The 19389-nt window shown below is 33.3% G+C and overlaps 1 protein-coding gene across 3 annotated transcripts in view; it reads left to right on the forward strand.

The window, feature by feature from the left end:
- Nucleotides 1-19389, forward strand: part of ZFPM2 (zinc finger protein, FOG family member 2) — a 464182-nt gene that overhangs the window by 87395 nt on the left and 357398 nt on the right. For 2 of the 3 annotated variants that reach the window (XM_058275903.2, XM_004457555.3), the window contains exon 2: nucleotides 5459-5614. In XM_058275903.2, the coding sequence (XP_058131886.1) occupies nucleotides 5459-5614 (156 nt within the window). Of the gene's footprint in view, nucleotides 1-5458; nucleotides 5615-18979; nucleotides 19042-19389 lie in introns of those variants that run through there. The other variant, XM_058275904.2, reaches the window with a different exon arrangement.

Below are 19389 nucleotides of genomic sequence, written 5' to 3' on the forward strand. Positions count from 1 at the left end.
TAAATATGATCCACTGCTTAATAATGTAGGTTTTAGGATGAAAAGTTCTAATTTTAACTCCATTTGCCTATGAACTAAAATAGAGCATAGTTCTATATAGTTTTAACTTATTTGTATATATCCATATAAAATGTGACCAAAATCTGTCCCTAATTTATAGTTTTAAATTTATGTTTTGGAAGGTAGTATCACCTGACTAAAGTGACTCAATTATTATGCAATAATTCAATCACTGTGTAAGTTACTGCTTAAATAGTCAGATCTGGGTGTCCACATTGTTTTATATATATTAAAAGGTTTTACATACCTTCCCATCCTTTTGTCTGTAGGAATCTTTTACAAACAACTTAAAAAAAAAGAGCACAAATCAGGAACTGCGATAACTTGGAGATAGAGTTACCATTTTCATTTCCATTAGTTAATTATGATTTTGAGAAAATTATTCTTTTGGTGTGGCTTATTCTGTATATGAATAAAATGATGTAAAGTTTGTGGTAGGGGTTTTCATTTTTAATATTAATGCTTACTATCTGATATAACAACAATCTGAAATGGCATACATTGAAAAGCACTGGAATAAAAAGGTTTTGGAAATATCAAAATATTTGCATGGGATTTTCTGCCTACACTGTGATGGATTTTATTGTAATTACTGGGAATGATAATATTTTAATTTCATTTTCTTCCCACCTGTCAGTTGCAATCAAGGCTGCCCACTATTCTGAAACAGTCTTATTTTGCTAGGTGGCTAGTCTTGTGCAGCCTCTAGAATGCTTAGAATATTAATGCATTGAAAAGATGGAATGCTGTCTGTAGTTCTGTTATGAGAGTGTTTTTTTTTTTAAACCTGTGAAACCAAACTAAAATAAGGTGTGATAAATTAATGCAAATGAGTGCTTATAAGAAAGGACCCCATTTTGGGGATAGTATATCAGAACCATGGAATTTGACATTTTCTGCTCCTTTTCACACTGGGAAATATATATTAATTTCTGTTGGAATTAATTTCTTCCTTAGATGCTTTATGAAGTGCTTTGAATTTACCTGAAAAAAGATAACTTGCCATTTAGGTGAAGTTTATTATGTTTACAGTTAGGTGCCAAGGTAGAAAGTTATTCCTCAAGGCATCTATATTGAAGGACGCATATATTTGATTTAATATTTACTATGTTCCTCTTTATCATTTCTCACATTTTCTCATCTTACTTTAATCCTCTTTTCCCTTGATTCTTATATATCTTTTATATTTATCCCCTTAAATTTTGTCACCTTCTAGCTGTGATTCCAGTGTCAATGGATGAATTTCAGGATTTCTTTAATCCCTTGAAAACATAGGAACAATTTTCTTGTATATTCTTCTAATTGCTTCTAAACCGTTCAGATCCAGTTCTTGTGTTCTTTTCATTCAGCTTGTATGCTACCAGTGTGTAGGATGGGACTAATCTTGAACATCTCATTTGTCCTTTATCAACTCTAGATCATTGAAACAACTACCACATGAAAATTTCACATATATACCCACAATTGGGCCATATTTTACATAGTAGCTCTTGGTACTTATTAAATAAAAAAAAAAACTTCACTGTACATTGGACCAGCACTTGGACTTGTCAACTGTTCTGAATCTGCACAACCCTTCTTATCTTCATCTTTATCTCGGGAGGGCAAAAGTAGCTTTGGCCAATTCAAAATCATTCCTGAGTTACAATTGTCCCTTTTCTCTGAAAATGGTAGTACTACTTTACACCCACCAGAATTTCTGAGTAATCGATAATATTTATCAAGAATGAAATAGTAAAGGATACATAACTCATTTATTCTGCGAGAAGCATTAACAGGGTTATGGGCCCAACATATATCACCCTTGTCTTCATAGTTTTAGGATGTGTAACTAATTATTAGCATTTTAAAATGAGGTAAATATTTATATTTATAAATGTTAAGACTATTAATTCTGGAAAATGTGCTTGTATATCTATAAATCAGAAGCAATTGAAGAGCTGAAATTAAGATTTCCTCATACTTGCCTGCCAAGTGGCCTCAATCAGAAGCAATTTTCCCCATGAGGGCACATGGAGCTCAGTTGTGAGCTTTTTTTGAGTAGATATTATTATTTGTGTTAAATTATGTGTGGTGATTTTTCTGAAGTGGACTTCTGTGACCACTAATCCATACAACGATGGTTCCTTCATTCCTTCCTTCATTGGTGCTATTAATTGTACTTGTGCTTCAAGTGTCTCTTATCCTTTCAAAATGTTAGTTTGTGACCACCGATTATCTGTAAGGTTTTCTGTTAAAGAAACATGCAATATAAAGAGTAGAGTGAAATCTGATCTTAAACCATAAATACTAAGCATTTTAAGAGAAAACTTTTCCCAGAGTCTGATTTGTTAGCACAGTAAAAGAAATGGTTAGTAATTTCACATTTTAAAGTACAGTGAATTATAAATCTGACACTTGCTTTGGGAGAAATACAAGTTGGCCATTAAATCACTTTCCTGTGGCCTGTTCTAAATATCGACAGTGAGAATTCTTACATGGAATAATGAACTCAAGAAATTTTCTCCTTTCGTTTGGGTTTTTGTAGTTTGTGATTGAAAATAGGTGTTTCTTTTAAGTAACTGTTTGGAGTTGAAAAGCAATAACCAAACATAAAACAGTCCCTAGACTATAGATTACTGTACTGTCAAATAAAATGTTCTCATAAATTTTCACAAATAAAGTGATTATGTGTGTATGCACATGTGTGAATATATAAACAAACATACACACACATATTAACCACAACATGGGTTGGTTTGAGGCTTGCTAAGCATAAATCTATGCTTTATGTTTTTGTAGTCTTTCAGAATTTCACATGTGCTTTTTCATTTAATTTCTAATGAAGTTATTAAATTTGGATTTGGTATTATACTATTAGAGCCAATTTAATAAATCATCTAGTATTTAAATAATTATTTAGATATTTTCTTTAATAAAACCTCTGCTAAAACTGTCAGCATATATGCTCAGAATTTCATTTTTGAAAAAGAAAGCATTTTTTGTCATTAAGTAATTTTTATACTTTGCATGCCTTTTCTTTATAACGTATGGGGTTTTATAACTGAAGAGTATCCAGAAATAAAAAAGAAATTCACTAAAATATATATGAGCTAGTTAAAATATTTATTTTACAATTAGAGCTTTATTTTTTTTGTTTAGCAAAACTCAGAATTTGTATCCCAAAAAGAACCATACTTGTCATTTCTGTTATAACTCATATTAAAGCAGCTCTTTTACAAAGAGATTCAATATTGGTAAAACTTACATAAATAATTAAATAAATTATTTTATTTTTGGTAAAATCTACAAGATTTGCCTCCTTTTTTCTTTGGGGGTGGTTAATATTTTTGTTCACTCTCAGTAATCTGTACAAAGAAGCAAGAGATCTTTTCAATTTTTAAAGAATACGTTCTTAAAGATCTATGAATAAATAATTATGTTAATATGAATAAACCATTTTATGAAGGCTTTTTGTGTTTAGAACTTACCTATTTTTTTCAACAGTTGTTTTTTAAAGGAGTGCATTTATGACCATAAAAGAATGGTTTGCAAAGAATATGGTATTTAAAAAAAGGTATCATTAAAAAAACTTAAATTTTCACACCACCTTTTTCACTTATTAGCTTATAACCTTATTCTGTTTAATCTCCTGAGTTTCATTTTTTCTATCTATAAAATAAGAGTAATACCTTACATATTTACCTCCCTGAATTATTTTAAAGATCATGTAAGAAAATGCTTTAAACTTCTTACATGCAGTAAAATGAGACAGTTTCACATGCCTTTGTTTGACCAAACTAGATCTTATAATTAAAGTTGTGGGAAAAAAAGGAAAATAAGGAACATATTCTGTCATTTTCTTCATTAGACTCAGAATTATTAATTAAAATTATCTTCTGAAATCAACATTAGATGAAATGCTTTATTATAATTTTTATATTACTGTTTTATAGATTCCTCATGTCTTACTATTTGAGATAATTGTTTTAAAAGGTGAAAGATTATAAATCTTAAACTGAAATAATTAGTAGGAGATGAAAATAATAAGAGATTTCTTGATTTTGAATGTAGTATGTGCAAAAAACAGAATCCACAGTTCTTTAACCCCTTCACCTTGAATATAAACACTGTGTAAGAATACACAACATCACCAGAATTCTTAAATTTAGGTCACCCTTTTCTCATCATTTGTTACTTTGAAGAAAAAAAAGAAAAATAAGTTTAAAAGGGTGAAAGAAAATTTTTGCTTGCATGTCCCTTAGTATAAATTCACGCAACTGATCAGTGTAAATGTGCCAAATAAATCAAGTCCTTTGGAAACTTGCTTTTTTGAAAACACTTGATATATATCAATACAAATTGTAATATATGCACTATTTAAAATTATTTATAAGATTTCTCCTTTGGCCCTGAAAATTTCCTAGCACTTATCTAAGAAGTAAAAGAGATTGCCTAAGCCTTTAAGTATTTAGCTTGTCTGATGAGACTGCTGACATGAGTGACAATTAGTACAAATTATCATAATTGTGTTCTTTGGATAAAATGCCACATTACTTCTTTAGGAGCAAATGCACCCTTCTACTTAGTAAAATGAGTTGGATACTTTGATTCTTTAAAGACAGTCAGAAATTCACAATCTGCTCTGTGGTATTCCCATGTAGTCCACTTCAGATCCATCTGAACGACAGCCCTCCCTTTCCTTTCAATAAAATAGGTCCATTAATGTAGTGCACCTCACTCTCATTCACTCTAAGGGAGTTGCATTTTTATTACTGAAAAAAGTATCACATAAATACAAATTACATTTTTTCATTAGAAAACTACTTTTCATTTCAGAAAAAATTCAATTAATTATGAATAGAGTTATGCTTTCATCAGGGAGAGAAATATGTAATTTTTCTTCAAGCCTCAAACACATATAATGAAATCTTTTATCAGAATCCACTCTTAAGATGGATTTTTAAAAGTATAGACTTTATTAAAATCTCAGTTCAATTAAAATGCATTCAATTACTTTAAATCTTTATTAAAATCTCAGGTAAAATTGTACAACGGTGTAAAAGAGACTTGTACTCTTTACCAGGCAGTTAATTCTTACAAATGAACATAAAGCACAGAGTTTTGCTCTGCAGGAGAGAATCAGAAAGTAAGTTTGGGGCTTGGGGGATGGGGGTTGCGAGGTGCGGGAGATGGCGGCTGCAGGCAATGTGGTAACTTCAGGCCCCGGCTTCCTTCCACTTCTTGTGACTGTAAGTGTGGCGTTATCTTGTGTGAGTTCCCTTAGCAGTACTGCTTGGTGTATTTATAGAAGACTGCCTTTACCTGGTCATGTTAATCAAAAAGACCCAATGTAAGGATTTTGTTTCACTATCTTCTTTGGATGTTTTCGGTACAGTGTCCCTGATTCTTTTTCAAGGGCCTCTTGAAGATGCCATCGAGGAGGAGGAAGAGTGTCCATCCGAGGAAACAGACATCATCTCCAAAGGGGACTTTCCGTTGGAGGAAAGCTTTTCCACAGAATTTGGGCCTGAAAATCTGAGCTGTGAGGAAGTGGAATACTTTTGTAGCAAAGGTAATCGTTAATGGTTGGATGAATTGTGTGAATTCCTTTACTCAAATGATTTTGTGAAGTGTGAAACATATACTCATGTGGTAGAATAAAAGTGCTCAAAATGCTGATACACAGTTTTGAAGTTGTGGGTTTACAGAACAATCGTATATAAAATTCAGGATTCCCATATACCATCCAATTATTAAAATCTTGCATTTGCGTAGAACATTTGTTACAATGAATAATAGCACATATTTATAATTGTACTATTAACTATAGTCCATGGTTAACTTTAGGTTTCATTGTGTAGTGTAGTTGCATGGGTGTTTTTTAAAATTCTGTTACTGTATGGATAATCTAATGTTTCCCCTTTTAATCACATTCAGGTATATATCAATAATATTAATTGTGTTTCACAATATTGTGCTACCATCACCATCATCGATTACCAAAACATTTCGATCATTTCAAATAAGAGCCCTGTACACTTAAGCCTTAAACTCCCATCCCCATCTCTACCCAATCCCCTGGTAAACTATATTCTAGATTCTGACTTTATGAGTTTGCTTATTCTGATTGTTTCAAATCAGTGAGGTCATACAATATTTGTTCTTTTGTGCCTGACTTACCTCATTCAACATGATGTTTTCAAGGTTCATCTGTGTTGTCACATTTATCAGGAATTCATTCCTTTTTTATGGCTGAATAAGCTATTGTGTATATGTGCCACATATTATTTATCTATTCTTTAGTTGATGGATACTTGGGTTGCATCTTTCTTTTGGCAATTGTGAATAATACCTCTGTGAACACTGGTTTGAGAATATCTTTTGGTGTCTCTGCTTTCAGTTCCTTTGGGTATATATCTACTAGTGGGATTGTTAGGTTATATGGTAGTTTTATCTTTAGCTTTGTAGTGAACTAGCAAACTGTCTTCACAGCAGCTCCACATTTTACATTGCCACCAGCAATAACTGAGTCTTCCTATTACTGCATAGCCTCTCCAACACTTGTTATTTTCTGTGTTTTTAATAGCAGCAATTCAATGGGTGTGAAATCGCATCGCATTATGGTTTTGATTTGCATTTCCATGATGGCTAATGATAGTGAGCATTTTTTCATATGCTTTCTGGTCATTTGTATATCTTCTTTGGAGAAATGCCTGTTCAAGTTTTTTGCCTATTTATGTTTTGTTTTTTGTTTTTTGTCATTTTCTTGTTAAGTTGAACTATTTCTCCCTGTATTCTGGATATTAAACCTTTACCGGTTATGTGGTCTTCAACTATTTTCTCCCACTATGTAGGTTGTCATTTAACTTTCATGATAAAGTCCTTTGAGGCATAAAAGTTTTTAATATTGATGAGGTCCCAAGTGTCTACATTTTCATTTGTTGCTTGTGCTTTAGGTATAAAATCTAAGGAACCATTGCCTAACACAATGTCCTAAATGCTCCCCTACATTTTCTTTTAGGAGTTTTATGGTTCTAACAATTATATTTAGGTCTTTGATCCATTGTGAATTGATTTTTGTATAACGTGTGAAGTTAGCTTCCTCCTTTCTTTTCCTTTTTCTTTTTATTTTTTCCAAATGGAAATTCATTTTCTCCATCACCATTTGTTGAAGAGTCTATTTCCCAATCTTTGACAACTTGCCAAAAATCAATTGGCCATAAATGTAAGGGTTGATTTCTGAGCTCTCAATTAGATTCCATTGGTCTATATGTCTGTCCTTGTGTTAGTACAATACTGTTTTGATTACTCTGGTTTGGAAGTGTGAGCCCTCCAACTTCATTCTTTTTCAGGATGGCTTTAGATACTCAGGGCCCCTTAATCTTCTATATAAGTTTGATGACTGGCTTTTCCATTTCTGCAAAGAAAGTTATTGGAAATTTGATTAGGATGGCAGTGAACCTATAAATTGTTTTGGGTTAGATTGACAACAATATTTAGTCTTCCAGTCCATCAACACAGAATGTCCTTCCATTTATTTGGCTTCTTTAATTTCTTTTAGCAGTGTTTTGTAGTTTTCTGTGTACGAATTCTTTACATCCTTGGTTAGATTTATTCCTAGATATTTTGTTCTTTTATTTGCTATTATGAATGTAATTTTTTCCCCTTGATTTCTTCTTCCAATGTTGAATAACAGTGGTGACAATGGGCATCCTTGACTTGTTCCTGATTTTAGAGGGAAAGCTTTCAGTCTAAGTAGTATGTTAGCTGTGCACTTTTCATATGTCACATTTATCATGTTGAGGAAGTTTTCCTCTAATCCTAGTATTCTAAATGAGTCTTCCAAAGTCTATTCCACCTTTCTATCAATGCAGCTGCTTCAGGATGATGGGGAACATGGTAAGAAAAGTGAATTTTAGGAGTATTGCCCTAATGCTGCACTCTTGGTACCAAAGTCAGGGTTCTTCAGAGAAAGAGAACCAACAGGACTCTAAATTCCACAGGTAGACTATAAGTGGGAAACTTCGAAAAATGTAATTCTGAATTCTGACACATGCAAAATCTTTAGGACAGGCGGCAAGCCCCAAATTAAACCCTGGAAGAAAGAAGATGATGAAGTAGTCCCCATTCTTTCACACATTGTCTTGAGACTTGAATAATCCTTTTACTTTATACTACTCAATATATACTGCAAGCTGTATGAGAAGTATTTTTTCTTTTCCTCCATCCACAACATCACATGATGAAATCATGCCAAGGTTGTGACAGATATATAGAGATTGTGGATTGAACTAATCAGATTCTCCCACCTTGAACTCAGTTGAACTTGGTGGCTTCAGCGACTCTGACCCTGAAATGTCATTCCAAACCATCACCATTAACTGCAATATATATTCAGTAGATAACTAGATCTATTGATAAAGAAGCATATAGTCCCTCCACTGGTTTATATATATACCATGCTGTGCTCTAACTACAAATCTTCTCTTTTGCTTTATAAAACCTATATGAAAATTGTTATACTTGTTTTCCTCTATGTTTTCTCACATTTTCCTCCATGATAATGTAACAAACTTCTCAGTTTTATACACACACACACACACCCACACCTCTTCTGCTAAATCCAAGGGGTTTATTTATTTGACTTCCAAAACAACTATATTCATCTTGTACCTCTTGTCATACTCTTATTGTTATTCTCTTTCCTATTCACTTGACTCTTCATTAACGTTGGACTTTCCTGATTATCTTCTCAGATGTAGCCACTGCTTCTCCCCCTACAAAAGTTTTCTAGTGTTCTCATCTATTTCCAGGGCTTCACTGTGACAGTGACTTCCAAATCTATAGCTTTAGGCTAGATCCCGCTTCTAAATGCTGACAAAAAAACAATCCCAATTATTTCTAACTCAACATATCGAAAACTGAATTTTGCAACTTTACTCCTAGACCAACTCCCCTTTTTGTATTACACTACTCTATGTCTCCACTTCACAACGTGTCCATTCCCAAAGCTAGAAATTCAAGTGTCATCCTTGACTGCTGGATCTTCCTTCACATCCTACGACCTTCACATTAAAATTCTATGGATACTGTCCTCTTTTTTTAAATCTGTCTCTATTCCCAGTGCTTTTGCTCTATTAACAACCTTCATCATCTCTTCCTTTGAATTTCCTATAGCGAACGGTGCCATGTCCTTTACTTCCAGATCATTGCAATATGTCCTCTGCCTAAAATATTCTCCTGTCTTTCAATACCTTTGGCCATATACATTTTCCCTTGCATAAGATGTCAAGTCAGTGATTCTCAAAGTATGATCTCTGGGCTAGCCGCAACAGCATTACCTGGGAACTATTATAAATGCACATTTTTCCCAGGTACTACCTCAGATCTACTGAGTCAAAAATTCAGGGTGTAGAACTTAGTAACCTGTGTTTTAACAGTCCCTGCAGGCAATTCTGATACATGTCAAAATTTGAGAACCATTGGCCTAAGCCAAGTATTGGCAAACTTTTTCTGTACAGGACCAGGTTTAAAGGCCAAGAGTGCAAAATAGAGGATGTTATGTAGCTACTTATATAACAAGAGAAAACAAATGTGTCCAATATTTTGAATGATGAAATTCAAAATTTTATTTATGGATGCAGAAATTTCAGTTTTATGGAGTCTTATCAAGAAATAGCATTCTTTTTTTTTTTTAACTATTTAAAAATGTAAAAAAATATTCTTAGCTCATGGGCTATACAAAAACTGGCTGTGGATCAGATTTGACCCATAGCCCATTTTATTGACTCCTAAACCATAGCCAAATTTGTGTCTTTCCTTCACCCCAGGCTTGGATGTACTATAACACTGAACACTTTTCTTTTTGTTTATTTTTTAGTGATTGATATGGGTGCAAATTTCCTCCCTATATGCTAAGCTCCTTGAGGTCAGTGATTGTGTTGTATCAATTTATATATCATCAGCAGAAGGTAATGTGCCTGGCTCAGTAAACATTTTTTTTTAGTGAATAAAGAAAAGAATGAATACCTTGGAAAGCATAGAATGCCATTTTTGTGAATCTTAATTTATTCTAGCTGTTTCTTAATTTTCAAATATTTTGTTTCGCAAAATTTATTAATTTGTCTTTATGTTTGCCATATAAATACCCTTATGACAGAATTCATTTATTCATTTCTCCTCATCCCTTTAAGGATGTGTCTACTTCCATTCATCCTGTTGGCCACATCACCTGCAAAATAGGCAATCTTTGTTTTGAATACATTTTTCAGCTAACCTTTGATGGGTTTGTTGCTAAGGAAGAAGAGACATGGATAATGAGTTTTTGCCACACATGAAGTTTTAATTTAATTTTTTTTTTCTCTTGAAAAGCTTCTGCCACCATTTTGCTGAACTTCATAGTCACAGATTGTTGTAATATTTAAAATTTTTTTTTTATTTATTAGAGAAATCATGGGTTTATATTCCTGTTGTAATCATATTCAGATATATTAATATATTTCATTGCTGTTGTGTTCACACTGTTGTGGTACTATAACCAGCATCCATTATCAGAACATTTCCATCATTCCAAATAGGAACCTTGTACATTTTTTTTCTTTGTACATTATAAGACTTAACTTCTCATTCCCAATCCCCATCCTGTCCCCTGGTAACTTCTATTCTAGATTCCTACTCTGAGTTTACTTATTCTAGTTGTTTCAAACCAGTGAGATCATACAGTATTTGTCCTTTTGTATTTGGCTTATTTAACTCAACACGAAGTTTTCAAGGGTCATCCATGTTGTTGCATGTATTAGAACTTCATTCCTTTTTATGGCTGAATAATATTCCATTGTGTATATGTACCACATTTTATTTCTCTATCTAGAGAATTTATTTTGGAGTAGATTTGTGTGTGTGTGTATGTATGTGTGAATTTCTTGATCTGACTTGACCAGTCTCAAAAAGTTGCCAATGTACTTCTCTCCCTGGACCACGTATGTATTTGTCACCATGATTTTCAACTGTTGTGGGTGTACTAGATGCCAAGAATCCAGCCGGTTCCCATTTCTGTGGTCAGTAGAACCCCACCACCTAAACTGAAATGGAGTGCCAGCCTCAGCATCTGACATATACATTAAGGTTCAGAAAACTTCCTTTACTATTGTCTCAAAATCGTTTTGTAATCCTGTCCATGTCTCCCACACCAGCGACTTTTGGCTGGAAATGAAAAAAGTAGGGACAGAATAGGACTTTTTTGCTGGTGTTGACTCAGATCAGATTTTAGGCCAAATTAATAATTTCCTTAGATGTTCTAGACACCAGAACCATTTCTTAACATGTAAGAACTGACTGGAGATGTGGCATTTTTAAACCCATATTTGAAGACATCCTGTTTTCTTTCTTTGTCAGGAAGTACATCTGTTGTGCCTTGTGTTTGGTACTGCAATAAAGAAAAGGAACCAAAGGATAAAATATACTATTTATTCTTGCTCTGTAGTTAAAAGTGTTAGTGTATAGATTTAGATTTTTGTCAATTTAATTACTCTAGGGAGGTAGTAATGATAGATATTAGATATATTTTCCATTTTGTGGCAATCATTGGTTAATGGCTACATTAAATGAAAAAGTACAGAACTCCAGGTTTCTAAGATTGACCTTTAATGGAAGAAAAAAGACTTACAGGATACTTAGAAAATTATATAACTATATTCTCAGGACAGTACTCTGCATCTACACTAATCAGAGTTCTAAAACATGAAAAATAATGTCAGATCCTTAGGAACTAAGAAAAAATATTGAATTAAAATCATTAAGTATGCTGTCGGGGGAAGTGGATGTGACTCAAGTGATTGGGTTCCCACATAACACTTGGGAGGTTCAGTTCCTGGTGCCTGGTGCCTCTGGGAGAAGGCAAACTGGTGTGACCGGCAGGCATGACGAACTGACACAGCAAGATGACACAACAAAGAGACAAAGAGGAAAGGCAATGAGAGGCACAACAAACGATGGAGCTGCAGTGGCTGAAGTGATTGAATGCCTCTCTCCCACATGGAAAGTGCTAGGTTCGGGTTCTGGTGCCTCCTAATGAGAAGATGAACAGATACAGAGAGCACATGGCAAATGGGCACAGAGAGCAGATAGTGACCACAAACAAGGGGGGTGGATAAATAAATAAAATCTTAAAAAAAAAAGAATGCTGTCAAATAGATATTATTAACTGTTTAAACAATTGGAAATTTTAAAAAAGTCAACTATATCCAAAATAATATATATAGTATGTAGAGTATGATTAATATAAACTTAATATATAATGTTAGATGAAATTTATTCTCTCTATATATAGTAAGGTAAAATTCTCTAAAGTTGAGTTTGAAACTAGAGAGTCATAATAGATGATAATAAGAATTCTTATTTTCACATAATTTTTTCAGGATAAATAGTAATATTAATATTTCAAATTACCATCTGCTTGTTCAATAGGCAAAGAGTTTCATTATTTTAATCTCATAGAATGTATGTCGAGGGAATTCCCACTGAAGTCAGTAGAACTAGTATGAAAGAGAGGGCTCAGAGATATGGCAGCCCCTTGAGGTCATACAAAGAATGCCATCCATTTTCCACTTACATTGATGAGCTACAATGGGAAGAAAAAAGTTTCTCTCTGAAAAATTAGAAACTAATCTTTCTGTACAAATTCACATATTAGTCTCAGTGACACAACCATGTTTTTTATTGCCAGTTAAGGAGGTAGTTAGCAATTGAAGGAGTAAAAATATCTAAATGTTTTACAGTGCAATGTCATGATTGAATAAAGCATGTCAAAAATGTTCCTCTGAAGAGTAATATTTTTAACTTAAGTTTCTTGATAAAATATGCCTTTTGCACATTAAATCATTTATGACAACTTAAATTTGTCAATATATATATGAAAATGAGTTGGGTTGTTTTGTAAGTTTCCATTCATCTGTAGTTCCAAAATCTAGCAATAATTTGGCTGCTTTAGGGTGTTCTAGGTATAAAAATTTTGAATATCAATTGCTTTTGCTTACCAAACAAAGGATAGTTAGTTTAAAATCTCAAATCACAAAAATATGACTAGAAATTCCAAAAAAGGTATTTTGTTTTCCAAAAAAGGTATTTTGACACGTTTTGAGGGAGAGCACTGAGGAGACATATCTGGTTACTATATATCTTATTTTAGCAACTGTGTTTTATTTGAAAGCAATACTATACTATTGTAACTTGCCTTTAAAAAAAAAAGAAAATTTTCTACTCTGTACATCTATAAAAACTGTAGATAAAAGTTTCCACATCCTTTGAAATTGAGCTTCTATATTGTACAGAATATTTTCAGTGTTAGGAATGACTTTTCTTACTGTTGTACTCTCCTCAACCTATTTTCTTATTGTATAATAGCAGGATCTTCAACCACTGACTGTAAAAGTATTTATTAGTAAAGTTGCCAGTCATTCTAAAATCTGATTAAATATGACCCAAATAACTCCCATAGTAAAAGATTCCAGAGAAATGTCAAAAATGTTGGTCAGAATTTTGTTAAACTGTGTAAAATTCTGAATCATATGCATCTAAGACATACATATTTACAATTGAAAGTGGAAAATATCAGTTTTTATATTCCCTTCTTACAATAGCAGGCCTAAACCTTGAAACTGACAGGTCTATTGGAGTTCCTTAGGTCACTTTTTATTACTTTGGATTAGTTCCATAGTTGTACATTTCATGTCTCTATTTTTAATCCTTGGAATGAAATAAACCATGTTTATAAAAAGACACTATTTTAAATTTGCTCTGATACCTAGATTTTAAAATTTTTAGCGAAATATAAAAAGAATTTTCAATTTGTTCCATTCTTTTTTGTACAATGAGTTTAGATCATTTGGCATATTGCCTTATAGTATCACTGAGAGGAAGGAAACAAGCAAGAATTATTTCCTTGAATTTACAGATGACGAAGACATTAAGGCTGGATCCATAAGTGCTACACATTTCCTGTGTACTGAATTATTTGCTACGGTGATTTTTTTTCTCTCTTTTGGTTTAAATATTAAACATGGGGATATGTCAATGCATGTTTAGAACTAAGCAAACTAATACAAATTGAAATATAGGTGATCTGAAAAGCAAACTGGATGGTTTTAATTATATCATTGCTGGCAGGTAGAAAATATTTTATATATTTGCAATTATTGGATAAACTAAGAGGCAATAAATTTCATAGTGAGGTTGGCCGGTAGCAGTTTTAAACCTGGTTTACTGTGATTAGCTATGTGGAAGAGGGTTTCCTCGCTAAAGTATTCACCTCTGTTAATGCCTGCAGTGAAATAAACATATTTTGGGGGTACATTCCAGGAGAATCTCACAAAATATGTGAACAGGAAGAAAGGTGTGGGATGATTGCCATTGTAGGCTAGTATAATGTAATAGGATTGTTAAAAGAAAGAAACTCCTAAGGAATTAACATGACAGTGAGCTTTGAGTAATCAGTAATAGGTATCTAGAAATTCTCCTCTGATGACATCAGCCCTAATTATAGGCTGAAAGAGAGAACGATGATATTAAAGTTGATTTAAGAAAACAAAAACAGAAAGTCAAACCTTACTTCAAGTCCTTATAGCTAGGAATGAATGAAGTGCTTACCCCACAGAGATGAACTAAAGTTAGGACTCTTCAATCTGGAAAGCTTAAGGTGAAAAGGGGGGCATGCTGGAGATCCATAAAATAAAGAAACATGTAGTGTAAAAATGGACATTCTCATTAAACTCAACAAGCGTTAACTTATGTAGAACCTTTAAAATAGAAAAATGTAAAGCATATTAAAGGTAATAAAGTCTGGATTATTTAGGCTTGGGTTTAGCTCTACACCCGGAAATAACTAATACCAAACCCAAAACAAGCCAAAGAGAGTTGTTCAGTAGCTTGGCAGAAGCTTTCACTTCTGTTCAATGGGTGACATTTGACTCAACCCATACATTAAGCATCCGCCACATGCCACCTCATCACAATTTTGGGCAGACAACCGTTGACAAAAGTCATCCCCCACTTATGGTAGGAGGAGAGAAAGAAAGAAACAAGCAAACTCACACAGTGTAATTATGTCAGGATGTTAAGCCCTACAAAGAAAAAGTCAGCATGTGTGCTTGCGTGGGCAAGCACTATTTTTCAAAAGCTCACAGGAGGTGAGCTTTAAGCAGAGGCCTGAGGGAAGGAGTGAAATTCAGTCCTCAATCAGGTTTGCTGTACTCTGAGGCCAGCATTGTGGGAAGCCAGAAGAGGACAGCAGAGAGCTGGCAAGCAGGACCGGGGAGCCATACCTGTGGAACTTACTTTAGGAATCTATTGGACTTCCACATTGGGGAAGCTTTGGTGACCCAGACTCTGGAGAAAAACTGACTTCTCTAAGCCACAGGGAAAATTTGCGATATAAGTGGGGGAAGAGTCACGGTTGTTACATGGTTTGTATACACCTAGGGAAGAATGGAGACTAGAGAAAGTAAAGGTTAAGGCAGGAAATTGAAGCAGGTGAACTGGGGAAGCTGTCATGAGATGCAAATAACCCCAATCAGAACCTGCCCTTTAGCGAAGGGCATGATGAGACTGCATTTGTAGCTCACTGGTGTCCATAACAGCAGTTTGAGGATGTTTGAGGATGCGATTTGTTACTTTGCTACTTTACATCCTTCCACAGTACCAGGGTAGGATGCGTATATTCTGTATTTTTTTATGTTCTTGTATCAGGAAGATAAAGTGTAAGGAACCATGAGAGTCAGAACTGGTTTTATCATTGTGCTTAAATATTTTTTGACAATAGGCCTCCAAGTTCATTGAAATGTCTTCCCTCCCTCCTTCCCTTCTCCCCCCTCCCACCCCCGCCCCAGGCCCTCTTCCTTTGGTTTGTATAGCTTTGTGGCTTTGTTTAAAAGTAAGAAATAACTGAGGCGATGTAGTATTTCTCCTTAGACTGTAACAAACCAAAGCCTAGATTATTGACTTGTACCACCGCCCCCCCCCCATGTTAAAAACAAAATATCTAGATCCATAATACCGAGAGAAAAAAAATGTACCCTTTATGCAGGTTTTAGTTGTGGGAGTAATAGTTGCTTGTTTTTCATTTGATCCAGTGTTAAACATCCAGACTGTGTTTCCTGTTTTCTTCTTTATATTTAGTTTTTTAGTTCAGAAAGTCTATTTTGCTATATTCCATAAACTCTTTTCAATCACTATGGTTTTTTTCCCCTTGATTATGCCATTAATGGCATGATTTTACCTCCTGTGCTGCTTGGGCAACTGGCATCAGAAGCTGTATAAGGCAGCTCTACCATAATCACTTTAAATTCAATAAGGAAGGAGATCTGTGTAGGCAACTTCTATTATTTTTTTTTTTTCTTCTTAACAGCAAGAAGAAGCTCAGCTCTTTAAATTCTTGCATATAGCATTGACATTTCTAGGGTGTGTTTGGACCAGGGAGTTCAAAGAGAAGGAATAAAGAAAAAAAGCCAATATGACTTTGTTTTTTACCTTGCTGGAGGAGCTGTTTGTGCAAATCGCCTATAAGCTTATTGACCTGAATCTTTGACTCCTTGTTTTCTCTGGATTTGGCTGGAGTGGAGACACTGATGGAGCACTGATAAGGGCTGATTGAACAGCCCCCAGCTTTGCTTGGCGCAGACCTCCCTTCCCTTCTTCGCACCTCCCCCTCCGTCTACGTGACACTATTGTTCTTTGGCAAACCCTCCATTTGCCTGGATCCAGTACTCCCCCCCTTAAAAATTTTTTTTAAAACCATAAAATTTTTCTTATATAAATTGTCCAATTATACAAAATAGAAATCAATTCTTTTAAAAGATAGAAATAGAAATTATAATAACATCCTTCCTGTATTTTCAGGTTTTGAGATTGAAAAGTAGATATGGAATTTATGACATTTCGGTATCACTCTTTTATAGCCATTTTTAAATCCTCAAACTTAGTTTTTGTTTGGAATCAAACAAAAAAGTATTTGAAAAAAACTACAGTTGCTGGAAAATGAGGAAGCATTTGAAGGAAATTGCTTCTTACAATAGAGTCAGCATTTTATGGTTATTATGGAACTAGAATGTGTACAAATTTTGTCCATGACTCAATGTTCTTTAACTGAGGGTCAGATAAAGCTTTGTCTACTTTGGCCATCTCTGATCCAAAATATATCACCATAACAATTTTTTGATGTCAACAAAATTAAAATGACTGTTTTTATAGTGTGTGAAATTGTGTTGCTATCATTTATGCTATATAATCATGAATAATATATGACCATATATACTGTTTTTGCATAAGCCAAAACAGATTTACTGCTCTTTCTGTGAGCTGATGTCAAAAGATTTTAAAATCCTCTAGATATATTTTAAAACCTATTAAAACTTGATTAAAATATATAATTACTTTACCTAAAATTCTTTCATAATCTCTGAAATAATCATATATTGTAATAAAGTATTTCATTCTGCTTTTAACTGAATATACAAGATGCCAAGGGGAATACATTTTAATTATGTTCTTATTTTATATCGGCATCATTGTTGTCAATAATAAAAATTGGAAATGAATATAAGACCAGATTTTATCACTTTGAGAAATTGCCTTCTTGATTTTAAGTGATAAGCATTTTGAAAATGTGAGAACATTTTTTTGACCTGTAAGATTTAGTTTAGGTTTATTGTTTTCCCCACAAGGTTAAAAGTCAGGAAAAGAGTAAAAATTGATTTAATTTCCTGTATCCTGGTATTTTATTTATATGAAGATAAGCATTTGGATATTGGGAAACATCTACTTTACTAACTGAGATTTTTGTTTTTAATTTAGATATTGAATTAATCATTAATTTTAACCAAGTAATGTAAAGGAAAACTACTTATTTTAGGCCCTTTTATTGCTTTATTATCCCAGGGATATTTAGGTTTGAATAAAGAGCCCATGCGTCTTGAAGGAATCGGTTTTGATATATCTGTATTATAAAAAGATATTTTAAATTAAAAGATGTTTCATTTATATTTTGTTCAAATTTAAAAGCAGTATAAAGATCTGCCCTGATGTTTGCCAATCATTTTTATTTATTAACTCTTAATTATATTTATATTTTGAAGAAAACTAAAATTATGAATAGCATCAGTAAAGCCTAATTTATTTTAATCATATGGAATTGATGTAGTTGAGAATCTTGAACCTAAGATTTGAGATAAAATGCTGCCATTCTAGAGAAACTGATTTCTTGGAAGTAGCCTGGTCTCTGCTTTTTATCTGCAAACATCAAAATTGATTAAGATTTTGAAATCTCTTTATATTCTAAAGAAAAATTCATATTTTTGTTAGTACTTGAAATTTCTCCGAATGATTTTGTTATTATTTGAGAAGCAACAGGCAGTATTAAAGCATTTCCCCATCCATTATCTACAGGGTAATCTTTATCTCTAGTAGGCCTAAACAGAACTGTAGAAAGCAGCGGTACAATGAATTTAATTATAGTCATAAAATCTGTCATTTTTTTTTTGTTCTTAAAAGGTCAAGTAAAAATAACTGAATGTGTTACATCAATAAAGTAAATACTGATAATAAATGCAGATTGCTGTTTCAACTACTTATTGTAGTTCAGTAAGATTGCAGGGATTGGCACTGAGATGACATACCAATTATAATAATTATAATAGTGATAATAACAACCTTCATTTGCTAACTGCTCCTGAAAGTCAGGCATCTTACTGTACATATTATCATCCCTAATCAACTTACTGTCCTATTGGGTAATGTTATTTTCACATGCTTCCAGAGGGTCAGTAACTTGGCCAAAGTCACAAAATTACTAAATGATAATACTGAATTTAGGATTGGGTTATTGGTACTAATTAAAATAGAGAACTAATTTTGTTTTCTGATGCCCGTTATCATATAATTCTTATAGAAGGAGTTGAAAATTCATCTGAAGAAGACTGGACATATGAAGTATAAAACCACTTTATCAAGGTATTTTTAACCTGGTATTTGCTAATAAACACTTATTAAACATGATATGTCAATCAAAAATAAAGGGATGCGCAAAACAAAAAACATGAGAAGGCAGGAAAATTAATTTGTGATGAGCTTAAAAAATTTTTTTTTATATCTCTTCAAAGAGTCTCTGTTAATGTAACCTGGTTTGCAGTAAGTAGAAGTTGGCATATTGATTTAATGGGAGGGCTATACTGAAACTCTTTGGATTCATTATACTTACTGGATAATTGTTACCTTGTTTTGGTGACATCAAATACACCATAAATTTCTGCCTGCCTGTTTCTTATGAAGTTGTTTTTGGGTAGTTCAAAATAGTGGGGC

This window comes from Dasypus novemcinctus, chromosome 14 (genome assembly GCF_030445035.2).
Source record: "Dasypus novemcinctus isolate mDasNov1 chromosome 14, mDasNov1.1.hap2, whole genome shotgun sequence".
Classification (NCBI taxonomy): Eukaryota; Metazoa; Chordata; class Mammalia; order Cingulata; family Dasypodidae; genus Dasypus; species Dasypus novemcinctus.